Source organism: Apostichopus japonicus, chromosome 17, assembly GCF_037975245.1.
Source record: "Apostichopus japonicus isolate 1M-3 chromosome 17, ASM3797524v1, whole genome shotgun sequence".
Lineage (NCBI taxonomy): Eukaryota > Metazoa > Echinodermata > Holothuroidea > Aspidochirotida > Stichopodidae > Apostichopus > Apostichopus japonicus.
Window position 1 is genome coordinate 6,278,620 of NC_092577.1, and position 25,547 is coordinate 6,304,166.

Genomic DNA, 25,547 nt, shown 5'->3' on the forward strand with positions numbered 1-25,547 from the left:
ATCTGAATTGTGTAAATTTACGAACGGATGGAACGCTGTCTGTCTAGATTATCTGAGACATGTATTTTAGTAGACTTAATTCTTGAACTATATTTGCTTATACTTCCAATAGGTTTGAATGATATCTCATAACGAAACACTCATCGATGGAACCAGATTTATACGATGTAAAACAATACATTGATAATTTGTGACTTTCTCTTGGCGGGTTGTGTAGTTTAATGTAATATACATTTATTTAGATTGGTTTGTCGCTGAATTTAATGTTTACATTCATGAAGTGGATTGTTTTTCAAATTATGTGTTTGATATTGATTTTTTGTATATTTAGTTAATCAATCAACATCATGTTCTTTTGGTATAGTTAACAGAAACTAACGTAACAAAACTGTTTTCGACGAACATACTTACATCAAATCTAGATGCAATCTCCAAGAGCTGGATGGTGGATCTCTGAAGAAGCTTGCTATCGCTGCTATAGATCTCAACTCTCTGTGAACACAGATCCCTGACGGTGTCCTTGATTCCATCTACCTCACCAGTTTGTTCCAGGATGCAGAGGATGGCGAACTTATCACCGCCTTCCCTGCTCTTCAAGTATTCTATTATTCTCTTCCCAACTGCTGGACTAATCCCACAGGTGAATCGATAGAGGTACTGAAGATTAAATGGATCCAATTTATCAAGAACATTCTTCAGCTCATATGCATTTCTTGTAGCAGCTACAATTTCTACCAGTCTAAAGCACGCAAACCATTCACAGAATAGTTTATGGTAGAACCTTAAGTCAGTCTTTGTCTGTATGTCTGTAGCAGAAGTCTGTCCGTTTGTCTCAGCACACACTTCTTCCTCTACCAAGATACCAACTGCAATATAATGTTGACAAAACCCTTTACCTAGTCGTGTACAGAGTCCATCCTTACGCCATGATAACTGTTGGTTTTCACCGCAGAGACCTTCATATGCTACTTTACTCAGTTCGTCGTGTTCCATTTCATGTTCGCTCATGTGTTCCTTTGTGTGTTGGTCCAGTGATTTGTTTCTCTGGTGACTATGGAAACATTTAATCATGTAACGAAAGAAACCGGTAACTGACTTAAATTTGTGAAAATGTGTCTTTTCGTGGGTCATGTGAGAAAACATTGCAAATAAGAGAGGTACTTGACAAAGGTCATCCAAAATCGGGTTTGCTTTCAAATCGCGCTTAATTTTAGCAACACTTTCTTCGTCTTTCCCAACAGCCTTGCGAATGTACTGGTCACGTGCTTTTTCGTCAAAGCCAACTAACCTAACATATTTTGTGTTTGATTTGTCATAGTCCTTCGGAAGATATCTGGTGGTCAGCGTGACGTCAATATTCCCAAACAGATTGCTGGTAATGATACGTCCTACGTCACTTCCGGTGGCTTCGTCCCTATCAGGAAACTCGTCATACCCGTCCAGGAGTACCTTAACAGAAGAACAGCTTTCAATGATATTTTTAATATCAGAAGATTTGATACGAGGATCGTTTGGTGCTAAGAACAGTTTAATTGCTTGATAGATAGATATCTTGCTGTTCAGCTGCCTCAACCGGAGAAGAATTAGAATCTCTACGTCTTTAAAAGGTGAATCCTTTACACCGTTGCACCAATCATAGGCGAGCTGTAGGGTCACTGTTGACTTACCATACCCGGGTTCTGCTTCTATGATGCGCCGTTTGGCTTTCATTCGAGGGTCTGTGAAGATATCTTTGTACGAGTCCACACGTACCCATGTTCCTTCTATCTCCTTCGTCGCTCCTTTAACAATGTAGATCTCTGTACCGCCCTCAACGAATACCTTGTCAACACAATATAGTCTGTCCTTGATGTACGGTATGGGCTGGATTGCGTCATATTGTAGTTTATACCTGCTCTTCAGAGAACTGATGAGTATGGCCTTTTTGTCTAAAACAAATGGCAAAATTTGGTTTGTAAACATTACTTTTTTTTGGAAAAAAAATTGGGGCGTGTCAGTGCTTATATATAAACTCAACAATTACGGCGAGCAATCTGTTTGAATTCGCAACGACAAAATTATACCAGTAAAATCGGAGTAATATGCAGTTTTCTATCGCCTTATATATTCGTTCATATCTACATATAACAATTCCAATTGGTTAGGTCAATTTAATAAGGTAGAAACAAAACAATGAAAACAATAAAAAAAATCACATTGAACTCTATATCATAGTAAGAGTAATTACAATGCTGAGGCTTAAATCCTTATCAATGTTTATTTTAAACATAAGCTTTCTATATGCTTAAGTTACTTATACAAAATTATGTAATTACAACAAACCTTGCACTGTAAGGCGCTCCATCGATTATGACGTCACAACAACTTTCATCACTGATTGGCGGGATAAACTTGGGCCTTCACTTTTCTTTTCCGTTGAGTGATATTATCCATGATTATCTATCAAAGCGATGATCTGTTGAATATATATAGATACAGCATGCATGGATAAAACTAACTGAACAATTATCATAAATCAATGTATATATAGATACAGAATGCATGGTCATAACTAGCTTAACACTATTATCATATATCAATGTATAATTATATAAGTCAACAGAACCAGCCACTTTACCAACAGATCTCTGGCTCGACAAAGATTACTTCAAAGTGAATCCCTCCTTATCCCTTATTTACTGTTTACTGTTTACACGAAACATCGACCTTTGAAGTAATCTAATATTAACCCGCCCTGAAAATAAATCAACTTTCTGTTTTGTTATCAATATTCATGATATACTTTTAGAATGTCACCTACAGGTCGTCAGTTTAGATGGCGGGCTTCACAATTATTGCGAGGCTCTCTCTTAATCGTAGATACAACGGTTATTCATTTGCATGTTAAAGAATCTGTTTGAGTTAATTTTTATCATTTTATCGATGCTAATCGATAGTGACATCAGATAAAAATGTTCGTCATACGTTTGACTACAGTCAAGGTTCAATGCAAAAAGTGAGGTTAAAATCTGTTTTCTTTTTTAAACATTTTCCAATTTGGTCTTTATTGTTTATAATGCACCAATACAAAGCGCGCACGTGACGACATATTTACGTTGACGATCAAATCAAATTGAGTAATTATTACCTCAGTAACCTTTATTTGATGAAATTAGAGAGAAAGATGACACACTGTCAATATACACACTCTTGTGTATAGTATTAGCCTACCATGTTAAACTTATTAAACTAAGTTAAACTGCTGCTTTAAGCGGCACGACTGAGACTCGAGCAGAGGAAAAGAATTGTAACAGTTCTATTATAAGCTATATTAGTTTGATTCTCACATGATTTATATTTTTCTAATTATTTTAGTAAAATAACCTTTACCATACATCCTTCTGGTCACCCTGATAAATCAAAAATATCAGTCACGTGATTGCTATCATAAAACACAAAATCTTAAAAAAATTAGTTAAATTTAAAACTTAATCTGCTTATTCTTTTGTTTTAATATTCTTCCTAATTATCAGGAAGTTTTGTAGGGTTTAAGAATACTGTAATGTTTCACCGTGGTTTTACTGACAAGAACCACATTCCCACCGGGTAAGCCTATTTTAACTGATTCAATGTTCTCTTTACTTCCCATATATAGGCCTAACATACCATTTTCCATGATCTTCCCACTAGATTTATCTGAGTAAAACTGATCCAATGGTCCATATTCTTCACACATGATTTACTGCATGTTCCGCACGGATAGAAAGTAAGACAAATGCATCTCTCTCATGCATATAATTGCAAGCTGAAAATACGCCTATAACTTGAGGAATCTATTTAATGATTTTCATCCCGATTCATACAATTAAGTTGGACCTAAGCCTAAAGGCGCGAGCGGCTTGCTATGAAAGTATTACAATTCTTCATTTCTGTTTCGACAGGACTCACTGTTAGTATATTTATGATCTGGTCTGACAGCAATAAAGTGAAAGGATAGCACATGTTCTGATTGGAAGAGATATGTTGTAGCTTCATGAATGAACTATTAAATAACCAGGATTTACATAATAAGAGTTAGACTAACATGATCTTAAAATTCTTACCTTCAAATGTATGGAATATTTAAATCGACATTGAAATATGATCATACAGACATGGATTATAATTCTTATACATTGAAATTGCCTTGAAGACGCCATGTATGTATAGTAATATGTTGTCATAAATTTAACACAGCCTGTGTATTAATTACGTGTTTATTATATCAGTACATAGCCTGTGTTATTTAAGACGTGTTTAGTATATCAGTATATAAATAGCTTCACATCATTACTGTCTCCTGTATGTTACTTACCAGTACGATCATCGCTTTGTGGGTTTATCATCCAGAGTAGAATTTAAGTCCAGAATCCTTTAATCCGTAAATGAAAGAATTAAAAATCACGAAAAAAGAACGTACGGAAACAGGAATGAAGAACAACCAATTGACAAGATGGCGTCGTGTGGGTCATGTGACGTTCTAACATACGATCCTGGATGCTAAATAGATATCGATAGGAATCAGTCTATAGTTTAACTGGTTTCAAAGTTCATGTTTTATAATTTACACAATCAAAGACTTTATTTGATAATACAATTCATATCTGATATTTATGCCTTGTTGTGTTTATTCTGTCATATCAGCCGTTCTAAAGTACCTGCTGTACGTATATGAATTGTTCTCAGTTAAGTCTATTAATACGAAACCATTGTAACTTTCCGATGTGTTTTGTCCTATGTGCGTAATATGCCTGTTAAGTACGGTACGCAAACTCTGTAGATCAAACTACAAGTGATGATGGCCAACTCTGAATATGTCTTGACAAGAAATCTACAGATTGGTTTACGAAAATGAAAACAACGTAAAACCACTGTTCGTAACACAAATATAACAAAGGAAAGAAATTATACACAATTTGACAAAAGAGAGTGTTGAAATAATGAGCTATAAAGCGGGATTATAATATTAGGATTGCAAGGGTCCGTGATTAGAGTCCCGTTCGAGAAACAAATAATATTTTACTCTGTTCAAATTGATCGTCCTGGTCAGTTCTCCGTTGTTGATTAACTTCAGCAAGACAGGATGGAAATGAACGGAAAAACAAAGTTATAGTTACAGCCATCAAGAAAATATATACATACAATTGTGCATTCTGATGTATATTATAAAGCAGGTCCATATATGAGTAACCCTCAACGCAATGTTTTACTAATAAATACTTAAAAAGTGAAGTGAGAGGTGATGATACAACCGTAGCCCGGGTCCACATCTCACCCGGGTGATTGCAACAATCCACCGACTGAACCCCCCCCCCTCCCCGACTGATGATCCGAGATGGGTCAATGAACACTTTTTAATGTTAACCTTATTTATGATACATACGCTACATTCCATTGGGTTCTTGTTTACGGTATTCAAGAATCGTGAGCGGTTCTATTGAAATCGGAATTCGCTTCGTGGAATGGACGCACTAAGATCAACTTCACGACGAGAGTCGACGAGAATGAAATGAATATAGGCTAAACATGACAAGAGCAATAGTTTGAATCGGTACAATACGTGAGGGAATTGTGCGACTAGATTAGGACTGTCTAAAATTTGGAAAATGGTATGTAAATAATCAAGGCTTAACTATCAGTGAAAGCTACTAAAAGCTCCGAAAAATTCCGCACCACCAACAGGGAGCTACAGACTACAAGTAGTCACTCAAAAGCCCAATGTCTTCGAAAAGAAGTAGAAACACTAAAAAAGTTCGTAAAGAACCTATCAGACAGAAACATGTCCAATATAAGTTCATAGCAACTCCAGAAAACCCTAAACGAAGTGATCTTCTCAAATCATTGAAAGACCTAAAAAGAAAAGTGAGAATCCGCATCATCATGTAAAACAAAAAGCAAAAAGGGTTTACAAACGCATTTGAAAAAAGCAGTTTTGAAACATTGGCACTTAATCTCGCAACACGCGGAATTATCCAAACTGTTTCCAAAACAACCGATTCTAGCGTACAAAAGGGCCCAAAATCTCAAAGATTTACTTGTTAACTAAAGGTTTCGTACTAACGAAGAATCAGCTGACTCTCAAGGTTCACACGAAGCTCTTTTAGATGCTCTTATAGCTGCACTATGAGTCCATAAAAACTCGTGCACAGAAAATAGATGCATTTTGAGAACGAGGCGCCCAGGCCGAATATAAAATTTCAAAGGCTACTACTGATGAAGCTCCTCGTATAAAGTTTGAGAGCAGAATCCGGTCTAGTTGGTCATAAGAACCTACGCTAGTCTCTCCTAATATTAACAGTACACTCAATTCACCTAATAGGTGCAATTATGTTTCACCATGAGTAGAATGCTATAAGTTCATGTTCCTCGGGCCCTCCCTTAAAAATACTTCAGGTTCTTGGCGACTACGTTGCGTTAGATAGTGTAAACCGCCTACACCCCCCGTTCAACTGAACTGTTGAATTATATGTATCTTATTTTGGCTAAATCATATATAGAGGAACTATTGAATAAACACCGTACATATAGGACGGGTATATCTTTGTTGCAACGAATGAATTTTGCTAACCTCGAAGTGAAGATTACAATGGTGATGACGTAACTTTTCCGCCCGATCATGATAGACTATTTACACATAATTACAAACCTGTTTGGAATAAAGCTCGCTACCGGGTGCCCTCTTTGCACTGGTCACATATCCGATATTTTTATAGCCCCCACATATATCTTCCTAGCGCGCTATATGGTTGTGAGGCCCCAACCTGTGCCCATGGTACGTTATATAATAACGATGAAAAACATTTTAAGTATACAATCGTACGTATATAGGCAGCATATATACGCTGGTATCCATATATCAGTGACTAAAATGAGGTGTTGTTTATATTATAGATGACAAGCCGATACCACATGACGCAGGGAACTTTGTCTAGAAGTGTCAATTACTGAAGTAAATGTATCTTGTTCAGAGAAATCTCGATCTATGCATAGTGTAGCTAATGAGGGAAAACCTGATGAGAAGCAGACCACACCATACTATAAACACAAGTAGCCTATCCAGTATCATATATATCACGGCTATTTACTTTTCGTTTGCCGATTTTCCTTTTTGCCAACCCCGGTTGCGTCCCCTAAAATGTTTGCGTGTGGGAGAGGGCTTTAGGGGGGGGGGAGGGGCTTTTCCTGTCCTTAGCCCTTCTGGATACGCCGAAACTCGTATCGAGTTTTAAGCAAGAAAACTTATTCAGAGAGAGGAATTAAATTTCTCCCGAATGTATTCTAAGCCCTAGGGGTCTGATTGGGACTTCAGCTGCACCAGTTTCTGTTCAGATATCTAAAGTCATTTATAACAAAAAAATAAATACATTTCAAAGAGGAATTCCGTTTTACTGAAATGTATTTGAAAGCCCCAATATGGTGCAGGGGACGAAGCTCCGGAAGCTGTAGCAATTTGAGATATTTCTTAATTTCTTACTATTTTATTCCCCCTCCAAATGAATGTCACATGTCTCACTGACCCAATGCCTGTCATCCACTCATTCTTATAGCCATAATCTAAGCGATACTTTTTTATACATCCCACTGCCTTTGGTATCTTCCAGCCTCCCCCCTCCCTTCCCCCTCCTGAATGGAACCATTTTTCGAAGCCCCTGTACAAGGAGACAATGAACAGGAATAGGTCACGTGGTACCCCAATAAACATTCCACAATAGGCAGATTGTGATCGTCCGTTTTTATTAGAAAATAAGAGAACATAAGTTAATCCCGTTTGTTACGTGACCGTTCTCAGACTTAATGTGGAGAACAGATCACGTGACATAAAAAGGAGAACACGAGGATGAAAGTAAGTTTAAAGCATTTAATAAGCTATTTACATGGCAGAACAAAGTATAAATATGAACATAATACATAACTATAGATTCTTAATTCAATTAACGTCTTTCTGGACTTGGAGAACCGGGGGGGGGGGAGAGTTTCTGCTTATATCTTGAGTTACCTTATAGTGCTAGGCGGATAGTGTCCAGGTTTGCTTTAGAAGTAGTTCGGCTGGATGTAGATAAAGTTCAGATAGAGCGACGCGAATCCATTAGAGTGAGTAGGTCGGAGTTCCGACAAAAGTATAGAGTTAAATATATACTGTGTTTAAAATGGGCACAGTAATCAATGCCAAGGAACCATCAGAGGTGTGGCAACCTCTGAACGGAAGGAACGGAGAAAACGGAGAGGGCGCTCAATCGGGCGTCTGTGGCTTTTATCCCCGGAGTGTAAAGGAATGTTCCAGTAAGTTATGAATATTCATGAAGTCCGCAGAAACACTTTGTTGGCGAGTTCCAGTTATGTAGAATGCGTGAGCGCATCTGGGATCGTAACAATCGGAAGACTCGGAGACTTGAATGGTAACTTATATTACGAAATAGGGTAGATGAATAAGTGGGTTACATAACACGTTATCATTTCATTCATCCACGTGTTCTCATTGGCTCATTCAGATTCCCGTTATCATAAGGTTTATCCACGTGATCTCATTGGCTCATTCAGATTCCCGTTATCATAAGGTTAATCCACGTGTTCTCATTGGTTCATTCAGATTCCCGTTATCATAAGTTTTTCCACGTGATCTCATTGGCTCATTCAGATTCCCGTTATCATAAGGTTAATCCACGTGTTCTCATTGGTTCATTCAGATTCCCGTTATCATAAGGTTTATCCACGTGTTCTCATTGGCTCATTCAGATTCCCGTAATCATAAGTTTCATCCACGTGTTCTCATTGGGTCATTCAGATTCCCGTTATCATAAGTTTATCCACGTGTTCTCATTGGTTCATTCAGATTCCCGTTATCATAAGGTTTATCCACGTGTTCTCATTGGCTCATTCAGATTACCGTTATCATTTCATTTATCCACGTGTTCTCATTGGCTCAGTTTAGATTCTCATTATCATAACGTTATCCACGAGTACTCATTGGCTCATTCAAATTCCTGTTATCATAAGGTTTATCCACGTGTTCTCATTGGCTCATTCAGATTACAGTTATCATAAGGTTAATCCACGGGTTCTCATTGGCTTATACAGATTCCCGTTATCATAAGGTTTATCCATGTGTTCTCATTAATTCATTAAGATTCACATTATCATTTAATTTATCCTCTTTATCGATTCTTTATGATATTCATAAAAAATATATAGGCTATTAGCTTGACTAGTGGATTTTCATTTCAAATAGTGAGCAAAAGTTGATTTTTCAAATCTATCAATTTGCTCAGTAATGTATATTTATTATAATACAGCTATAGGTAAAGAAACAACCTATTTCACTGCTTACTGTGGGTGCAGTCCTGTATGTATTAACGATAGAACATATTTAAGTATATACTAGTACGTTACGATAGGTATTTATACCAGTATATCAGATCTCAGAGATCTAACTAGTGTCTTAGAACGCACGGAACGTTCACTAAAAATATTACAGTTCAAAGTTAACTTGTTTGGAAAAATCTCATTCTATGCTTGGTATGACTAATGAGGGAAACCTTGATCAGTGGCAGAATACGCCGTACTATAAACACAAGTAGCCTATCCAGTATCAATACATACATATCATGGCTATTTGTCTTTAGTTTGTCACTTTTTTGACAACCTTGCCTCGTCACTCGATTTATTTTTAGGGGGTGGGGGTGGGGAGAGACATCCCCTTGCCTACAACCTATTCCACCACCCTTCTGTCTACTGGAATGAATTCAATTATTCCGAAATGTATTATAAACTCTGCTGGGAATCCTGGAACTTAAGCTGAGACATTTTCACTTTTAAGATAATAAATTGTCTCTGATATTCTTGTTTTTCGAAAACATTATTTTTCCGAGAGAAATGTAGCCTCACAGGGGGTGCAGGGGCGTATCATTTTGAGTTATTCTTGCAATGTTGTATAATGCTTTGATTAACAAGGAGGTCAAGGTTGGACCCTTGTGTACGCCCATGTCTGAATGGGTGTATCAAGTCACATATTAGTGGCTTAGAATGGGCTCAGATAGATACTGTGCCAAAGAGGGAAATGTTTAGAATGGAATAGTTGAAAGTAATTTAAAATACTGGACATGGATGACCATTATTTGAGTTTCATAGCAAATTTATAGACAATTTCACCTTTATGGTAATAACCAATTATTGATATATAAAGATAGAGCTTTGAGATGTTCCATTCTTCATGTCTTCGTCCCTAACCCTAACTTATTTTTGTTTACATATATATATATATATATATATATATATATATATATATATATATATATATATATATATATATATATATATATATATATATATATATATATATATATATATATATATATATATTTATATATATATATATATATATATTTATATATATATATATATTTATATATATATATATATATATATATATATATATTTGTAAAAATGACCTTGTTTTGAAATTATGATGTACCATATTGTTGAAAACATTAATACAATGCAATTAGAATGTTCTCTTTTGTTAAAACAGAATACTCAATGTTTTATTTGGTGGTAGGCTACGGAATGCACAGAAAATAGTTTTGCCTGAAAGTTTATATGTAACTTGGTGGTCTTTCCCATCAAACCCCACTGCCTATTGAAGTTCGTCCCCCGACCCCTTCCCCTCTACACTGCTCAGGATTTAAAACTCTTCCGCCGTCCCTGGTAGAACGAGATAATGAAATGGACAAACGAAAACCATTCTAAACTAGGCAGAGATTGTTCAGTTTTATTAGAAAAAAACAAAACAGAATTGAATCCAGTTATTTCATTCAAATAAATTCGACAATGCACAATATTTATCAGATTATTCAATTTTATTAGATTATTCAATATTTATCACATTAATCAATATTTATCAGATTATTCAATTCTCTCATAACCAAGTTTGGTGTTTGATCTGATTAGTTCATTTTCACTCTTTTTCTGAATGAGATGGTCAAGCGCCCTCGAAAGTAAAAGTTATTCGTCCGCGAGTTGGTGGTCGCTTATACACCGAATATGACATACGCCCTCAATTAGGTTGATAGCAGCACACGATTAGGTTGGTTATGTTAAAGTGATGGTTATTGATAGAATAAATAAAGCATTTTTAAGGATCAAGTTGCTGAAACATTTTCAGGTTAAATAGATATGTTGATTTTCATTGTCTCGCAAGGAATGATAAACTGAAGTTCTACACGCCATGTAATGAACTCACAGAATAAAGTCGTTCGATATTTGATCGAGTCATTTTGATTTCAATGGGCCTCTCCAGCGTCCTTTCCGAGGATGCTGTCATGTTGTCCTAACAGAGTTTAGACTCTTAGTCCTAGCGTGCGTTATCTGTACAGTGTACAATACTATGCTTTAAAATAACACGATGTCGTAAATGCACAACACTCACAAGCATACGAACACTCAGGGTGAACCTGTATGATGACGCAGAGGCGTAGAAAAGAAAGTGAACGATTTTGATCATTGTCTTCTCCTGTATAACATCATTTTGCAACTAAGCACCCGTAATGAGGTAGAATTTTTAAATGCGAGGGGGTAATTCCTTTATGTAAGGCCCTTTCCTAAGCCAACACATTCACTAAGATAATTAAGTGTAAACTGGTGTCACCAAGCCAAAAACAACCATGGACAACCAGGGCCATATACCGTGTTTACTGATCACTTTGAGCCTCGTTGCTGTGTATGCCCGAGCTGACTCTCTTGAATCTGAAATCAAATAATGATGATCTGTTCTCTCCTAATGCTGGTTTGTGTTTATATGCCACTATCAGATTATATTTACCAATAACAGTAGGTTTAATGCTCGTAACCGCACTCATTAGTTTAATCTCTGCGGAAGAAAAATTCACCACCACCAACAACAAAAAGCTTAAAGTTAAGGACCTACGGAAGTATTTCCGAAAAAAACTTCCGCAAAGAGAATGACCTACGGAAAATGTCGAGCACCCTCTAAAAAAGAGATTTATAGCAGATCTAGAAACTTGAAACATTTCGGATTAGTCACAACCTACTTCCAACTTTAAATTATTATTTTATGTATCATATTCTTTTATTCTACTTCTATTCGTCCAGAGCTTGCGTTCATGCTGTGCTAAACTATGTTGCCATGTCGATGAAACACAGTTCTGTATAAATTCGTTTACGCTATAGTTTGATTTAAACGTAGTTTACAAACTACACATTTCCGTCTATCTTCAATTGAGTCGCTTAGTAACTTGTGGAGACTGATTTTTATTAACAGAGAATGGGTGTAATGAATACGGATATCGTTATTAGCGCGATATATTTGTAGTTAACACACACATTATAGTTTTGGACATGTCAAGTAAGTTATTTCTAGTACTGCAAAAGCGTTGCTGCTACGCAGATAGATATCGAGCGCGGAAGCGCTATAAGAAATCTCTGGTAATAATATATGAGTGACGTTGATCGTGTCAATATGTTACAATAAATCACCGTATGAATTACATAGGGTAGTAATATGGTATCAGTAATGATGAGTCACAATGGCTCATGATGTACACTTTACAATGGGAATATAGAAAGGAATATTTACATGATATTGAAAATAAAATTACAATTGATCAAGCTAGATATACTTCTAGATTTGTGAAGCATATCAATCCAGTTCCAGCCTCCAAAACCATTTGCTCCTTTCTCTATTTTATTCTGAACAGGATTTTTATGAACGGAAGCATGTCAATAGTTTAAAGTCAATAAATGATTTCAAAAGTACCCAAAGCCTGTCAAGACAGTTATAATGGACTGAATATACAATATCATGTGTCAAATAGGGGATTGATGTTAGGGTACCAGAGCAATGTAAAATGGACAAGGGTGACCATTATTCGACTTCTTTAGCATGTTTAAAGCCAATCTGATTGCTTTTATGGTAATTACAAGTGATATGTATGAAGGATAGCTTTGAAGTATTGAAATTTGTCTTGCATCTTCTGCTGTCAATCGGCCCGGGTGAATTCAGGATTTGGAAAAGGCACCCAAGAAAAGTAACATTTTGGACGTGAAATGTGGTATTCCGAGGCATAGTTATTATAATATAAAAGAGGTGTATAATTTGGTATACATGCACGGTTGTGCAAATAACTACCCGTTAACCCCTTCCACCCTTCCAGATCCGTGTCTTGTACCAGGTACCAATTTACGGTTATTTCCATAAGTAAACGTGCCGAGGGTGACTTATTTGATCAATGTATCAGGTAAATAATATTTTCAACGACCATATCAAATCTGCTTGTCGCTGATTGGTTAATCTCTATCAGCTGACAACTTTATAACCTACTCACCATATCTTCTCCTCTCATATTGAGCAATACAGTTTACACAATGTCAACAAATAATTTTGTGAATTTTGTGCTGTCATTTACTCACCAGAATATTGGATCAGAATTCATTCTGTTTATAGGACCCTCCCTATAAGGAGGGTGGTTTTATTGACAACTTGATAACGTAAGATTATTATTCATTCAATATTTACATCATCTTTTTAAGCCGCATGACATAGCATGTCAAATTGAGCGCGCTTTGTAAAGATAATTTATGGTTTATGATAGTATTTGTCGGATCGTGGAATTTTATTAGAAGAGAGAAAACAAACTAGAATTACTTCTAGTAAAATACTAAATCATCATAAGAGCTACCATTGTTGTAAATCGACCAAACACAGTAAAGTATATAACTCTAGCGACCTAACACAGTTAATTATATAACTCAGGCGACCTAACACAGTAAAGTATATAACTCAAGCGACCTAACACAGTAAAGTATATAACTCATTCGACCAAACACAATAAAGTATATAACTCAAGCGACCTAACACAATAAAGTATATAACTCAAGCGACGAAGCACAGTAAAGTATATAACTCAAGCGACCTGACACAGTAAAGTATATAACTCAAGCGACCTAACACAGTAAAGAAAAAAACTCAATCGACCTAACACAGTAAAGTATATAACTCAAGCGTTCCATCCGAACACACTTGACTTTACAAGACCTGTAATAGTACGTATGGTTCATGTAGTTCACAGTCCTACTATGGATAAATACAAACATGTAAGTACTAGTAAGAAAATTTCAAGGTACGGTGGAGGACATTGCCAATATGAACATTACTTGCGAAAGATCACGTTATGTGCATTAGTTTTGTTTCTGCAGACGATGCAGATGATGAAAAACCGTCTTTTTATTCGTTGATCGGAATCGACCGACTCGAAGATGTGAAATTGAAGGCAACATTTAAATAGTAACAATTATGAGTTCTTACTTCACCATAATAGAACGATAGTGGATATGATAGAAAATAGAGACATAACAGGATATCAGAAAGAAACAAAAACAGTACGAAACATGCACTCTTGCACCTTCATCAGACGAATCAGGTGTTTTGTAAAAATCTTTGTTTTCTATTATTCGTCCATTCAATGACTTATGAAGCACTATACAGTCATATATAATTATGTTATGCACGTTTAGGACATTTAATTAGCTACAAAAATAATTATATTAATAGGAAATTAACATTGTGCGCATGAGTTGGAATCTTATTTTACAAATCCAGTCACTTCAGGGAAGTACTCATCAAATTCCAGCTTTAGATTGGACTGAACAGACCACTTTAAATTAAAATAGGCTAAGACTCATTAGTTTATTATCGTAAAATACCTCAAACATCACATATGATAGCAGGGAATGGATGGGTGTGTTCCCAAGCAGAGTCTGTGACTATACAAACAAACTGAAACAATGACGTAACAAGCATGTTCATTGATTACAGAAGGAAAGGGAAATGGAAGTGGCCAATGGTTAATTTGAAATTATTATTTTCTCTTAATTTACAAATTAGTTTTTCTTAGATTAGTTCGCTAACATCTTGTGTGTTGTTTCTTTGTTAATATGGCGTTATTCGGGAATCTTACGCGGTGCTCTTTAGAAAAAGACGTTCCTTGTGAAACTTAAATATTTGAATTTCTTTCAAATAACTAAAATAGCATAACGTAAAATGAATTGCCTTTAAAGACAAAACAATATTAACCGTACAGTTGAATATCCGATATATCAGAGGCGTTATAGTTTGATGTTCGTCATTGCAAAAATAACAAAATCTTGATAAAAATTGCTTGTAGCAAGAAAATAGCATAACATAAAATGAATTACTAGAAATATATTGCAAGTATGTACGTCAATAACAAATAATTGAAATACATGAAATCGACTAAGAGTGAAATAATTTGATTCTTTCTCCGGTCGTAACTAATTAATACCTTAAATATTATAAATGATCTAGTCATACCCCTACAATGCCTCATTCTCACATATACTTGAGTTCATTCAGACATATGAAATAAAAGGAGTGGTTGTATATTGATAAATAACGACATTACCACAATGTAAAATAAGTTTTTAGACAATTACTGTGAATGTGTAAGTCAATAACACTAGATTGAAACTCTTGAATAAACTGACATGATCACTTGTCTTTCTTTGGTTGTAACTAATATTGTAATATGTATTGAGCATATCATTAACTTCTCCATTAACCTCCCCCACTCAATCTCCACCCCACCCACGAACACACATGTGATCAATCTAACTCCTATGGTCTATTATATCTTATTACATTGTTGATTTGCGATCTTCTTAAATGCATTCTAACATCTTACACTGAGATTTGCTTGACCATACTATGTCAAATATAGAAATGTACAACATTTAACTATTATCCAAAGTTCATTTTGGCAAACGGTTAATGCCACTTAGAGAAATTGTAACTTTTATACTGTGCAGTTGGAGCAATGCATTAAAATATTCAGATAGATTTAATGTTGACCGTAGGGTGATGGGACACTCTAAATACAGGAGTTACGTAGCTGATATTAGACGTTTATATCACGGAAGCTGGAAACCTAGGAATAGAGAAAGAAAATAAATTATTGCAGGAGAGTATAGTAGGAGAGTGTTCGCGTAAAAGTTGATGTTATTCACATTTAAAGAATTTTGAACCAGAATGAGACACTTCTTTCGAGCTTCAAACCAACTTTTTTTCTGCAATAAAGTCTGCACGCGTAATTATGACATCTACAGCGTATAAGTATTACTTAAACTTGCATGCAAAATAACCAACATGTGATCGTTGAAAAAAAAATCCAATATAAGGTGCCTGGGGTTCTTACCCAAATACTTTTTGTTTACATCAAATGGTTCATTCTGAGGCAAATTAGATTCTATAGGAGGTCTTATAGTTAAGTCTAAACGCAATCACTTATTTGTCGATTGAAAACAAAAGGGGGTACACGCCCTCTCCTGGGTCGGTACCTGATATCGGAGTCAATGATTCGAAGTTACAAATGTTTGATAATATGACCTCTAAGCGTTGACTAAGCACATCAATTACTGAACGTAAGACAGTAACGTTCATTTAGTAAATGTGACAGGGTTATTGAATATGTATGTGATGGGGTCAGTGACAGGGTAAGTGAATAGGTATACGTGATGGTGTCAGTGACAGGGTTATTGAATAGGTATGTGATGAGGTCAGTAACAGGGTAAGTAAATAGGTAAGTGAGGAGGTCAGTAACAGGGTAAGTAAATAGGTATACGTGATGGTGTCAGTGACAGGGTTAGTGAAATATAAGTGATGGTGTCAGTGACAGGGTTATTGAATAGGTATGTGATGAGGTCAGTGACAGGGTTAGTGAATAGGTATGTGATGAGGTCAGTAACAGGGTAAGTAAATAGGTATACGTGATGGTGTCAGTGACAGGGTTAGTGAAATATAAGTGATGGTGTCAGTGACAGGGTTATTGAATAGGTATGTGATGAGGTCAGTGACAGGGTTAGTGAATAGGTATGTGATGAGGTCAGTAACAGGGTAAGTGAATAGGTATACGTGATGGTGTCAGTGACAGGGTTAGTGAAATATAAGTGATGGGGTCAGTGACAGGGTTATTGAATAGGTATGTGATGAGGTCAGTAACAGGGTAAGTGAATAGGTATACGTGATGGTGTCAGTGACAGGGTTAGTGAAATATAAGTGATGGTGTCAGTGACAGGGTTATTGAATAGGTATGTGATGAGGTCAGTGACAGGGTAAGTGAATAGGTATACGTGATGGTGTCAGTGACAGGGTTAGTGAAATAAAAGTGATGGGGTCAGTGACAGGGCTATAATATATATATATATATATATATATATGTATATATATATATATATATATATATATATATATATATATATATATATATATATATATATATATATATGTATATATATATATATATATATATATGTGATGGGGTCAGTGACAGGGTTAGTGAATATGTATGTGTTACGGTCAGTGACAGGGTTAGGGAATATGTAAGTGAACTAAAACATACTAATGAATATTGATCAAAACTACAATTAATCGTAACATCAAATCAAGGCAAAGGCAAAGTCACAAAACCATTAATCTTAGTCTTGTAAACTGAACTTACCACTTTAATGTAGTCTTCTTCAGTGAGATCAGTGTTGTCGATTTTGTGCTGGGAAATTAAAACAAATTTAAAACTCAGATCAAGACAGCGTGGCGTAAAGGTACTTCTATCTTCATGCGATTACATTTAAACACTAACTAATATTTTCATTTACATTGGTGCGTTGATGTCAACCTAAAGTATTGTTTAAAATCTCGAAAAATCAACGCAATATGATTCGGAAAGAAATCCACCAGGGAATTCTGACAGAGAGAAACTTGACACAGTGGAAATAATGATGTACTGTTCTTTTATAAAATGATGAAAATAATTCATGAATCAAAAATTAAGTCACGTTATTAATATTTTGTTATTATGTAAACTGATCCATACCTGCCAAGTACCAGAGTTGAGATTCAAACGATACCAAACTTCTGATGGATACCATAAAACTGAAAATAGATGGAAATGTCTTACATTTAGTAAAATAACTTATTTTCTAAGGAGCATCCTTTAGATCTTCAGTACAAAACTTTAGTCGTACAACTACAGGTGACGTCATACCAAGTATATGACGTCATACAAAGCACAATGACGTCACACCTACCTGTCATGATTTACTAAACCTCAATAACTAGATACCACAATCATTGCTATATATACACTAATCAATTGTTTTACGTATTTCACTCCGTGTAGATTTCTTAAAGGGTGTTAAATAATTAGAGGGATGCTAGTCATTGTTAATGCAAAGAATACATTACAAATGAAAAACTACACGTTTGTTACCAGTGTCAATGTAACAAGTATTTTAACACTAAGTATGTTGTTATTATAAAATGTATATTCAGATAAAGTATTATTTTTCATTATTTTATCAATTACCTTCAACATTATTTTCATTAAGTGACGTCAATGTTGCACGATGATGAAATCCGACAGGTAACAACGAATAGTTAAATCTGTGGAGACAAAAACATAGAAAATAGAACAATGATTTATCTTTGAAATTCCTGCGATTTAAATTGTTGTTGTTTAAACTTGGGATTACCAACAAATACTGCCATCGAATCCAGGGTCTTCAGTACAGGTTTGTACAAGGGCCTCTGCATGTACGAACATTTACAAGATGATACATCAGCCCAGTAGAGTAGGTCCTGACCATAGGTGTAGGAACCCAATTGAATGGGGGAGGGGGTGAGAGTTGTAACGATTTACCTGAAAATGTTGTCCCCCTGAAGCCCCCCTCACTTTTGAACCTCGTATTCGTTATAAGGAATGCCACTAGTGGTGTTTTTTATAACATCGTCTTGGACTGAGAAGGAAAGCATGGAATTCTAACTGTGTCAAAACTCCACAATAGTAATGTAAGGTTATAATAAGGCAAGCTTAGAGTGTTAGTCTAATTAACAAAAGCTGAATTTTGTACGGAACCAATGATTCTTATCAAAAATATTATTGCAGTTTAGTTTTGTTTGTGGGCAGTGCTTGAAACAATATCAGCATATTGTCTGAATTTCAGTAAAATGTCTTCTTGTTTTTGTTTTTGGGGGGAGGGGTGGGCTACAGTCCCCTATCCCCGGCTCCTTCACCTATGATCCTGGCGGTAACTTACCTCTCAAAAGGAGTATGATAATCTTTTAGATGACTGGGGTATGTCATCACTACCACTAACGAGAGAAGGCGCATATAGGGAAGTTATAGCATTCGTAGTATTCGTATACTTTACAAATGCCCCGAAGTCAATAACTAATGTAATCAGTAATTTTGACATAACTACGTCAGTGAATCGCAATCTGTCATTGCACATTCTTTTAAAACTTGTTTTTTCCACACCAACAGACAGGAGTCATACAGTGTCATTCTTGAACAAAATGATTTTGGATACAAAATTATCTACTGGTAAACATGCCTGCGGTGTTGTCCTGTCGTTGTACTCTTACTACTCACTTCCACAGGTGCTTTTATTAATGATGAGCTAAGAAAGCTTACTCGAAGAACCTCTTGAAATGAGATAAATTTATCTACGGCATATGTTTATCTTTACTCCTCCATGTTACACCGATCTACATACATTTATCTGCGGCATTTCTTTATCCACTACTCTATGTTACACCGGTCTTCATACATTTATCTACGGCATTTATTTACCTACTACTGCATGTTACACCGGTCTACATACATTTATCTACGGCAATTCTTTATCTACTACTCCATGTTACACCGGCCTACATACATTTATCTACGTCATTTCTTCATCTACTACTCCATGTTACACCGGTCTACATACATTTATCTACGGCATTTCTTTATCTACTACTCCATGTTACACCGGTCTACATACATTTATCTGCGGCATTTATTTATCTACTACTGCATGTTACACCGGTCTACATACATTTATCTGCGGCATTTATTTATCTACTACTGCATGTTACACCGGTCTACATACATTTATCTACGGCATTTCTTTATCTACTACTCCATGTTACACCGGTCTACATACATTTATCTGCGGCATTTATTTATCTACTACTGCATGTTACACCGGTCTACATACATTTATCTACAGCATTTCTTTACCTACTACTCCATGTTACACCGGCCTAGATGCATTTATCTACGTCATTTATTTACCTACTACTCCATGTTACACCGGCCTACATACATTTATCTACGTCATTTCTTCATCTACTACTCCATGTTACACCGGTCTACATACATTTATCTACGTCATTTCTTTATCTACTCCTCCATGTTACACCGGTCTACATACATTTATCTACGGCAATTCTTTATCTACTACTCCATGTTACACCGGTCTACATACATTTATCTGCGGCATTTATTTATCTACTACTGCATGTTACACCGGTCTACATACATTTATCTACGGCATTTCTTTATCTACTACTCCATGTTACACCGGTCTACATACATTTATCTGCGGCATTTATTTATCTACTCCTCCATGTTACACCGGTCTACGTACATTAATCTACGGCATTTCTTTATCTACTCCTCCATGTTACACCGGTCTACATACATTTATCTACGTCATTTCTTTATTAACTACTCCATGTTACACCGGCCTACATACATTTATCTACGTCATTTCTTCATCTACTACTCCATGTTACACCGGTCTACATACATTTATCTACGGCAATTCTTTATCTACTACTCCATGTTACACCGGTCTACATACATTTATCTGCGGCATTTATTTATCTACTACTGCATGTTACACCGGTCTACATACATTTATCTACGGCATTTCTTTATCTACTACTCCATGTTACACCGGTCTACATACATTTATCTGCGGCATTTATTTATCTACTACTCCATGTTACACCGGTTCACATACATTTATCTACGGCATTTCTTTACCTACTACTCCATTTAACACTGGTCCACTCAGTCTTTATTTAGCCTCAAGAGAAACACTCCAAGAGAGTTCCCTTCGCCAAACCGCGTCAGACACAATGTACTTGTTATGAATAAGATCTTCAAGATGCATAATTTACCTTACTGTTTTCAGTTTTTTACACTTTGCTATAAAGCTGAGTATTCCATCCAACTCAATTTCTGTCATTTCGTGTCCATTTTGCTCAAGCCAAAGTTGCTCAACGTTCTCTAGTATTGGAATACGAAGTTGAGATTTAAGAACAATATGACTGGTTAAGACATCTACTGACTGGAAAGACTCAAATAGATATAAACTTGAAACTGGTATCTGTAATGAAAGAATAAGTAGAACGATTATTAATAGTATTTTTATTGATTAATATGAATAATCATCAATCAACAGTTAATTTTACTGAATATACATATTTGATATGTGGCAAAATAATCGCAGTTTTTATTGTCTAAGTTCCTTTATAATTGTCGAACACTTCACATCATCTGATCTTTAACAACGTAGTGTTTTCGAAATTATAATTCGTTCTGTGAAATCACATGATCAGAATCGATAGATTTGAGTCGTTCATGTGCACATAATAAATACTCGTGTAATTACAGGACTACCATGTCACCTCTATATGAACAGTTACTGTAGTTTTCATTCTTCTGGTTATATATTAACGATGCATATAATCCTCATGACTATAAGAGATTGGCGGAAAATGTTGAATATTAAAACCAGTGTGTTTGTTGGTTTCCTTACTTTTTAACATTTCATATATTTTCTTTTATAAAAGATAGATATTTTCAAGCATTTACATAGCGTTCACAACATGTGCACACCATACATACAGTGGTGTGCCTTATAACACATTGCGCTCTGCCTTGAAACCAGTTCTGCAGAATTGTGAATTTACACTATAATATACCTTTTCTCTAGCAGCGATGTTTATCAGTTGTAAAACAGATCTCTGTATCACCCTAGTATCTTGATTCCTCATCTGTAATGTTCCGGAACAGATTTCTCTCAGATTGTCTTTGATTCCATCTACCTTTCCACGTTGTTCAAGTATACACATCATCACAAAGACATCTCCACATTCTATATGGCTCAGATAATCTAGTATGTGTTTTGCACATGCAGGATTTAAGCCACACGCAAATCGGTAAAGGTACTGGAAGGTAAAAGGATCCAAGTCCTCTAGTATTTCGAGTCCTTTGTCTCCATCAGACTTAATATCGGGATCATCAACCTTAGCGATGACGTCAGCCAAATAATGAGCAGCGAACCAATCACAGTAAAGGTTGTGATAAAATTTTATAATTTTAATGACTTCAGAATTTGATAGAGGTTCTTCAGTTTGGTTTGATATTCTTTCCTCCTCTCGTAATATCCCAATGCTTATGAAAGTTTCAATACAAGATTCTCCAATCTCTTTGATAAGTAAATCTTTCTTCCACTGAGGACTTTCTGATTGTAACTGAAGACCCTGAAACGAAAGTCTATTAAACTCCTGGTTGTGTTTCTCACTTGTTACAAAGCCACTGCCCATATAAGCACATTCCATCTTATTATCAAAATGACTATAAAAAGAGCTGATCACGTGACTGAATAAACTGGTCATGGAGGTAAAATGCAATAGTTCACTTTCAGTCTCGTGAGAGAGGTGAGCATACGTAACAAAGATTAGAGGGATCTGATAGAATTCATAGAGGATTGAAGTACTTGCAAGCCATTCCTTGATAACATTCAGTGTTTCATCATCATTACCTGATGTTAATACTTCACGTACGTACCTTTCCTGTGCTTCAGTACTAAATCCCGTTAATCTTACAAGGTTAGTCCAATCAACACATTCTTGAGGTATTTTACCTGATCGTGTTGTAACAATAAGTTTACATTTTGGTAAGATTATTTTCTTGATGATATTCATGAAATGATTTGATAGGCTGTGTTGAGGGTACTCGTCAATCCCATCTAGCACAATCACTAAAGAGGTTTCTGCTTCACTAAGTATTTCTTCAATATCATCAATAGAAAATTTAGAGTCTTTGGATAAAACGAAACGTTTAATAGCCTCATAAATAGACGACACACCTGATAATTGTCTCATCTTAACTACAATCAATATGTCTACGTCACACAGACAAGATTCCTCGTCATTAGCACACCACTCATACGTGAGTTGTAAGGTCAGGAATGATTTACCGGACCCTGGTTCACCTTCAATAATCCATCGGTGATCTTCCATTACATTTTTGTTAAAAATGTCTTTGTAAGAATCTAGTTTCTGCCAGCGATGTTGATGTTTAGTCTGATCTTTAGAGAGATATTCAACTCCTCCCTCGAGAAACAAACGTTGGACTGTGTATTGTTTCTCCAAGAAAGGGATTGGTCGAATGGACCGATATGAATATTCATATTCCGTTTTCAGCTCTGCTTTGAATTGCTCCATACGGTCTGAGAAATGCAAATTAAAGAAAATAAAAACGACATATCATCGAAGAAAATCAAACTATATATTTCATATGAATACCTGGATATGATATTACAGAGGAGGTTCTTTTACATCAACAGGTTTGTTCAGGAAAGAAAGAAAAAAAGCATATGCAAAGGCTAAGTGGTACCCTTTGTACAAACCAACTAGTTAAAACGTCCCGACCACCTCTCTCCCCTCCTCATTTGCACGGGGTGCGTTTCAGTGCTTATATATAAACCGGAAACAATTATCTGTTTGAAGTCGCTGTGAACGACAAAAGTATACCAGTAAAATCGGATTAATATGAAATTTTGTATCGCCTTACAGTATATGCGTTCATATCTTCATGTAACAATTCCAATCGGTTAGGTCAAATTAATAAGGTAGAAACAAAACAATCAAGACAATATAAACAAAATCACGTTGAACTATCGATCATACACTGTAAAAGTAAATACAATGCTGGGGCTTAAATCCTTAACAATCTTTATTTGAAACATAAACTTTCTTATGCTTAGGTTACTAATACAAATCTATGTTATTACAACAAACCTTGCACTGTAAGGCGCTCCATCGATTATGACGTCACAACAACTTTCGTGACTGGTTGGCGGGATAAACTTGGGTCTTCACTTTTCTTTTCCGTTGAGTGATATTATCCATGAGTATCTTTCAAAGAGATGATCTGTCGAATATATATTGATACAGAATGCATGGTAAAAACTTACAAAATATTTATAAATCAATGTATAATTCTCTGAGTCAACAGGACCAGTCACTTTACCAACAGGTCTCTGGCTCGACAAAGATTACATCAAAGTGAATCTCTCTTTATCTCTTATTTACTGTTTATTGTTTACACAAAACATCGACCTTTGAGGTAATCTAATGTTAACCAGCCCTGATAAACCCAACTTTCTGTTTTGTTATCAATATTCGTGATATATTTAAGAATCTGTTTAAGAATCTGTTTAAGTTAGGTTTTATTATTTGATGATGCTAATCGATAGTGACATCAGATAATTTGGTCTTAAATGTGTGTAATGCAGCAATACAAAGCGCACACGTGACGAAATATTTCCGTTGAGGATCAAATCAAATTTAGTAATTATTCCCTCAGTAACCTTTATTTGATGCAATTAGTGAGAAAGATGACACTTTGTTATCAATACACTCTCTTGTGTATAGAATTAGCCTACCACGTTAACATTGTTAGCCTAACTGTTGCTTTAAGTGGCACGAATGAGACTCGTGCAGAGGATAATCGTTGAAAGCTATATTATTTAGAATCTCACATGATTTACATTTTTCTAATAATGTTAGTAAAATAACATTTACCATGCATCGTTCTGGTCACCCTGATAAGCAAAAATATTAGTCACGTGATTGCTATCATACAAAACAAAAAATCTTTAAAATCAGTTAAAATCTGAAACTCTATTGTTTCAATATTCTTCCTAGTTACCAGGAAGTTTGTAACGTTTAAGAATGCTGTTATGTTCCATCTTGGTTTTTAGTGACAAGAACCACATTCCCACCGGATAAGCCTATTTTAACTTATTCAATGTTCTCTTTACTTCCTACATATATGCCTAACTCAAGGGCGTAGGAACCGGGGGCTGGGGGCGCCAGCCCCCCAGTGAAAAATGTGGAGGGGCGGAAGTATCATTCCGCCCCCCCCCCCCGGTTCGTAAGTTAGAAAACCTCTTTTTCATTTCCAAATGAGAAAAAAAATCTCATTTGGAGCACCAAATTGCATCTAAGGCCAGGTGAAAACACAAAATTAAGTTTACAAAATGGAATGGGTGTTGAAGTGTGCTATATTGCACCAAATTGCATCTGAGGCCACCTGGAAATGCAAAAAAAAAAATCCAAAGGGGAGGGGGACACCCCCTCCCCTCAGACCCCTCTCCCAGGCTGGCCATCAGTCTTCAGCCCCCCACTCAAAAGTACCTTCCTACGCCACTGGCCTAACTTATACTATGGTCTATGAACTTCCCACTAGATTTATATTAGTAAAACTGATTCACTGGTCCATTATCTTTTCACATGCTTTACTCCATGTTCCATAGAGAGAGAAAGTAAGACATATACATCTCTCATATGCATATAATTGCAAGATGAAAAGAAGCCTATA

At 35.8% G+C, this 25,547-nt stretch overlaps 4 protein-coding genes across 15 annotated transcripts in view; 2 read left to right on the top strand and 2 right to left on the bottom strand.

Moving 5' to 3' along the window:
- Nucleotides 1–4,314, top strand: part of LOC139985143 (uncharacterized) — a 272,368-nt gene extending 268,054 nt beyond the window's left edge. The window contains exon 9 of the mRNA XM_071999391.1: nucleotides 3,513–4,314. Coding sequence (XP_071855492.1) covers nucleotides 3,513–3,524 — 12 coding nt within the window. The 3' untranslated portion in view covers nucleotides 3,525–4,314. The remainder of the gene's footprint in view (nucleotides 1–3,512) is intronic.
- LOC139985117 (NLR family CARD domain-containing protein 4-like) overlaps nucleotides 1–25,547 on the bottom strand; it is a 468,217-nt gene that overhangs the window by 314,376 nt on the left and 128,294 nt on the right. For 4 of the 10 annotated variants that reach the window (XM_071999324.1, XM_071999323.1, XM_071999325.1 and 1 more), the window contains 2 exons: nucleotides 2,323–2,455; nucleotides 412–1,928 (listed from right to left, as the gene is read on the bottom strand). The exons of 2 other annotated variants lie outside the window; for them this stretch is intronic. In XM_071999324.1, the coding sequence (XP_071855425.1) occupies nucleotides 412–1,928; nucleotides 2,323–2,344 (1,539 nt within the window). In that variant the 5' untranslated portion in view covers nucleotides 2,345–2,455. Of the gene's footprint in view, nucleotides 1–411; nucleotides 1,929–2,322; nucleotides 2,456–4,333; nucleotides 4,723–25,547 lie in introns of those variants that run through there. 4 more of the 10 variants (XM_071999327.1, XM_071999321.1, XM_071999329.1 and 1 more) reach the window with 4 other exon arrangements.
- Nucleotides 1–25,547, top strand: part of LOC139985145 (uncharacterized) — a 162,988-nt gene that overhangs the window by 29,260 nt on the left and 108,181 nt on the right. The gene's annotated exons all lie outside the window — the stretch shown is intronic.
- On the bottom strand, nucleotides 14,425–24,103 carry LOC139985125 (uncharacterized). 2 transcript variants are annotated; one of them, XM_071999355.1, is made up of 7 exons: nucleotides 23,963–24,103; nucleotides 21,860–23,391; nucleotides 21,053–21,261; nucleotides 18,408–18,484; nucleotides 17,916–17,974; nucleotides 17,544–17,591; nucleotides 14,425–15,974 (listed from the first exon to the last, which is right to left on the bottom strand). In XM_071999355.1, the coding sequence occupies exons 1-7, from the start codon at nucleotides 23,982–23,984 to the stop codon at nucleotides 15,945–15,947; spliced, it is 1,977 nt and encodes a 658-aa protein (XP_071855456.1). In that variant the 5' UTR covers nucleotides 23,985–24,103; the 3' UTR covers nucleotides 14,425–15,944. The 2 variants fall into 2 exon arrangements, with proteins under 2 accessions (XP_071855456.1, XP_071855457.1); XM_071999356.1 differs by lacking the exon at nucleotides 17,544–17,591.

Excerpts from the sequence above, each read along its gene's own strand:
- LOC139985125 (XM_071999355.1), bottom strand. The coding sequence starts at position 23,984 with ATGGAGCGCCTTACAGTGCAAG. Across the intron at positions 18,485-21,052 it reads AAAAAACTGAAAACAGTAAG|ATTTAACTATTCGTTGTTAC; the intron begins GTAAATTATGCA and ends TTGTCTCCACAG. Across the intron at positions 17,592-17,915 it reads TCAACTCTGGTACTTGGCAG|CACAAAATCGACAACACTGA; the intron begins GTATGGATCAGT and ends TTAATTTCCCAG.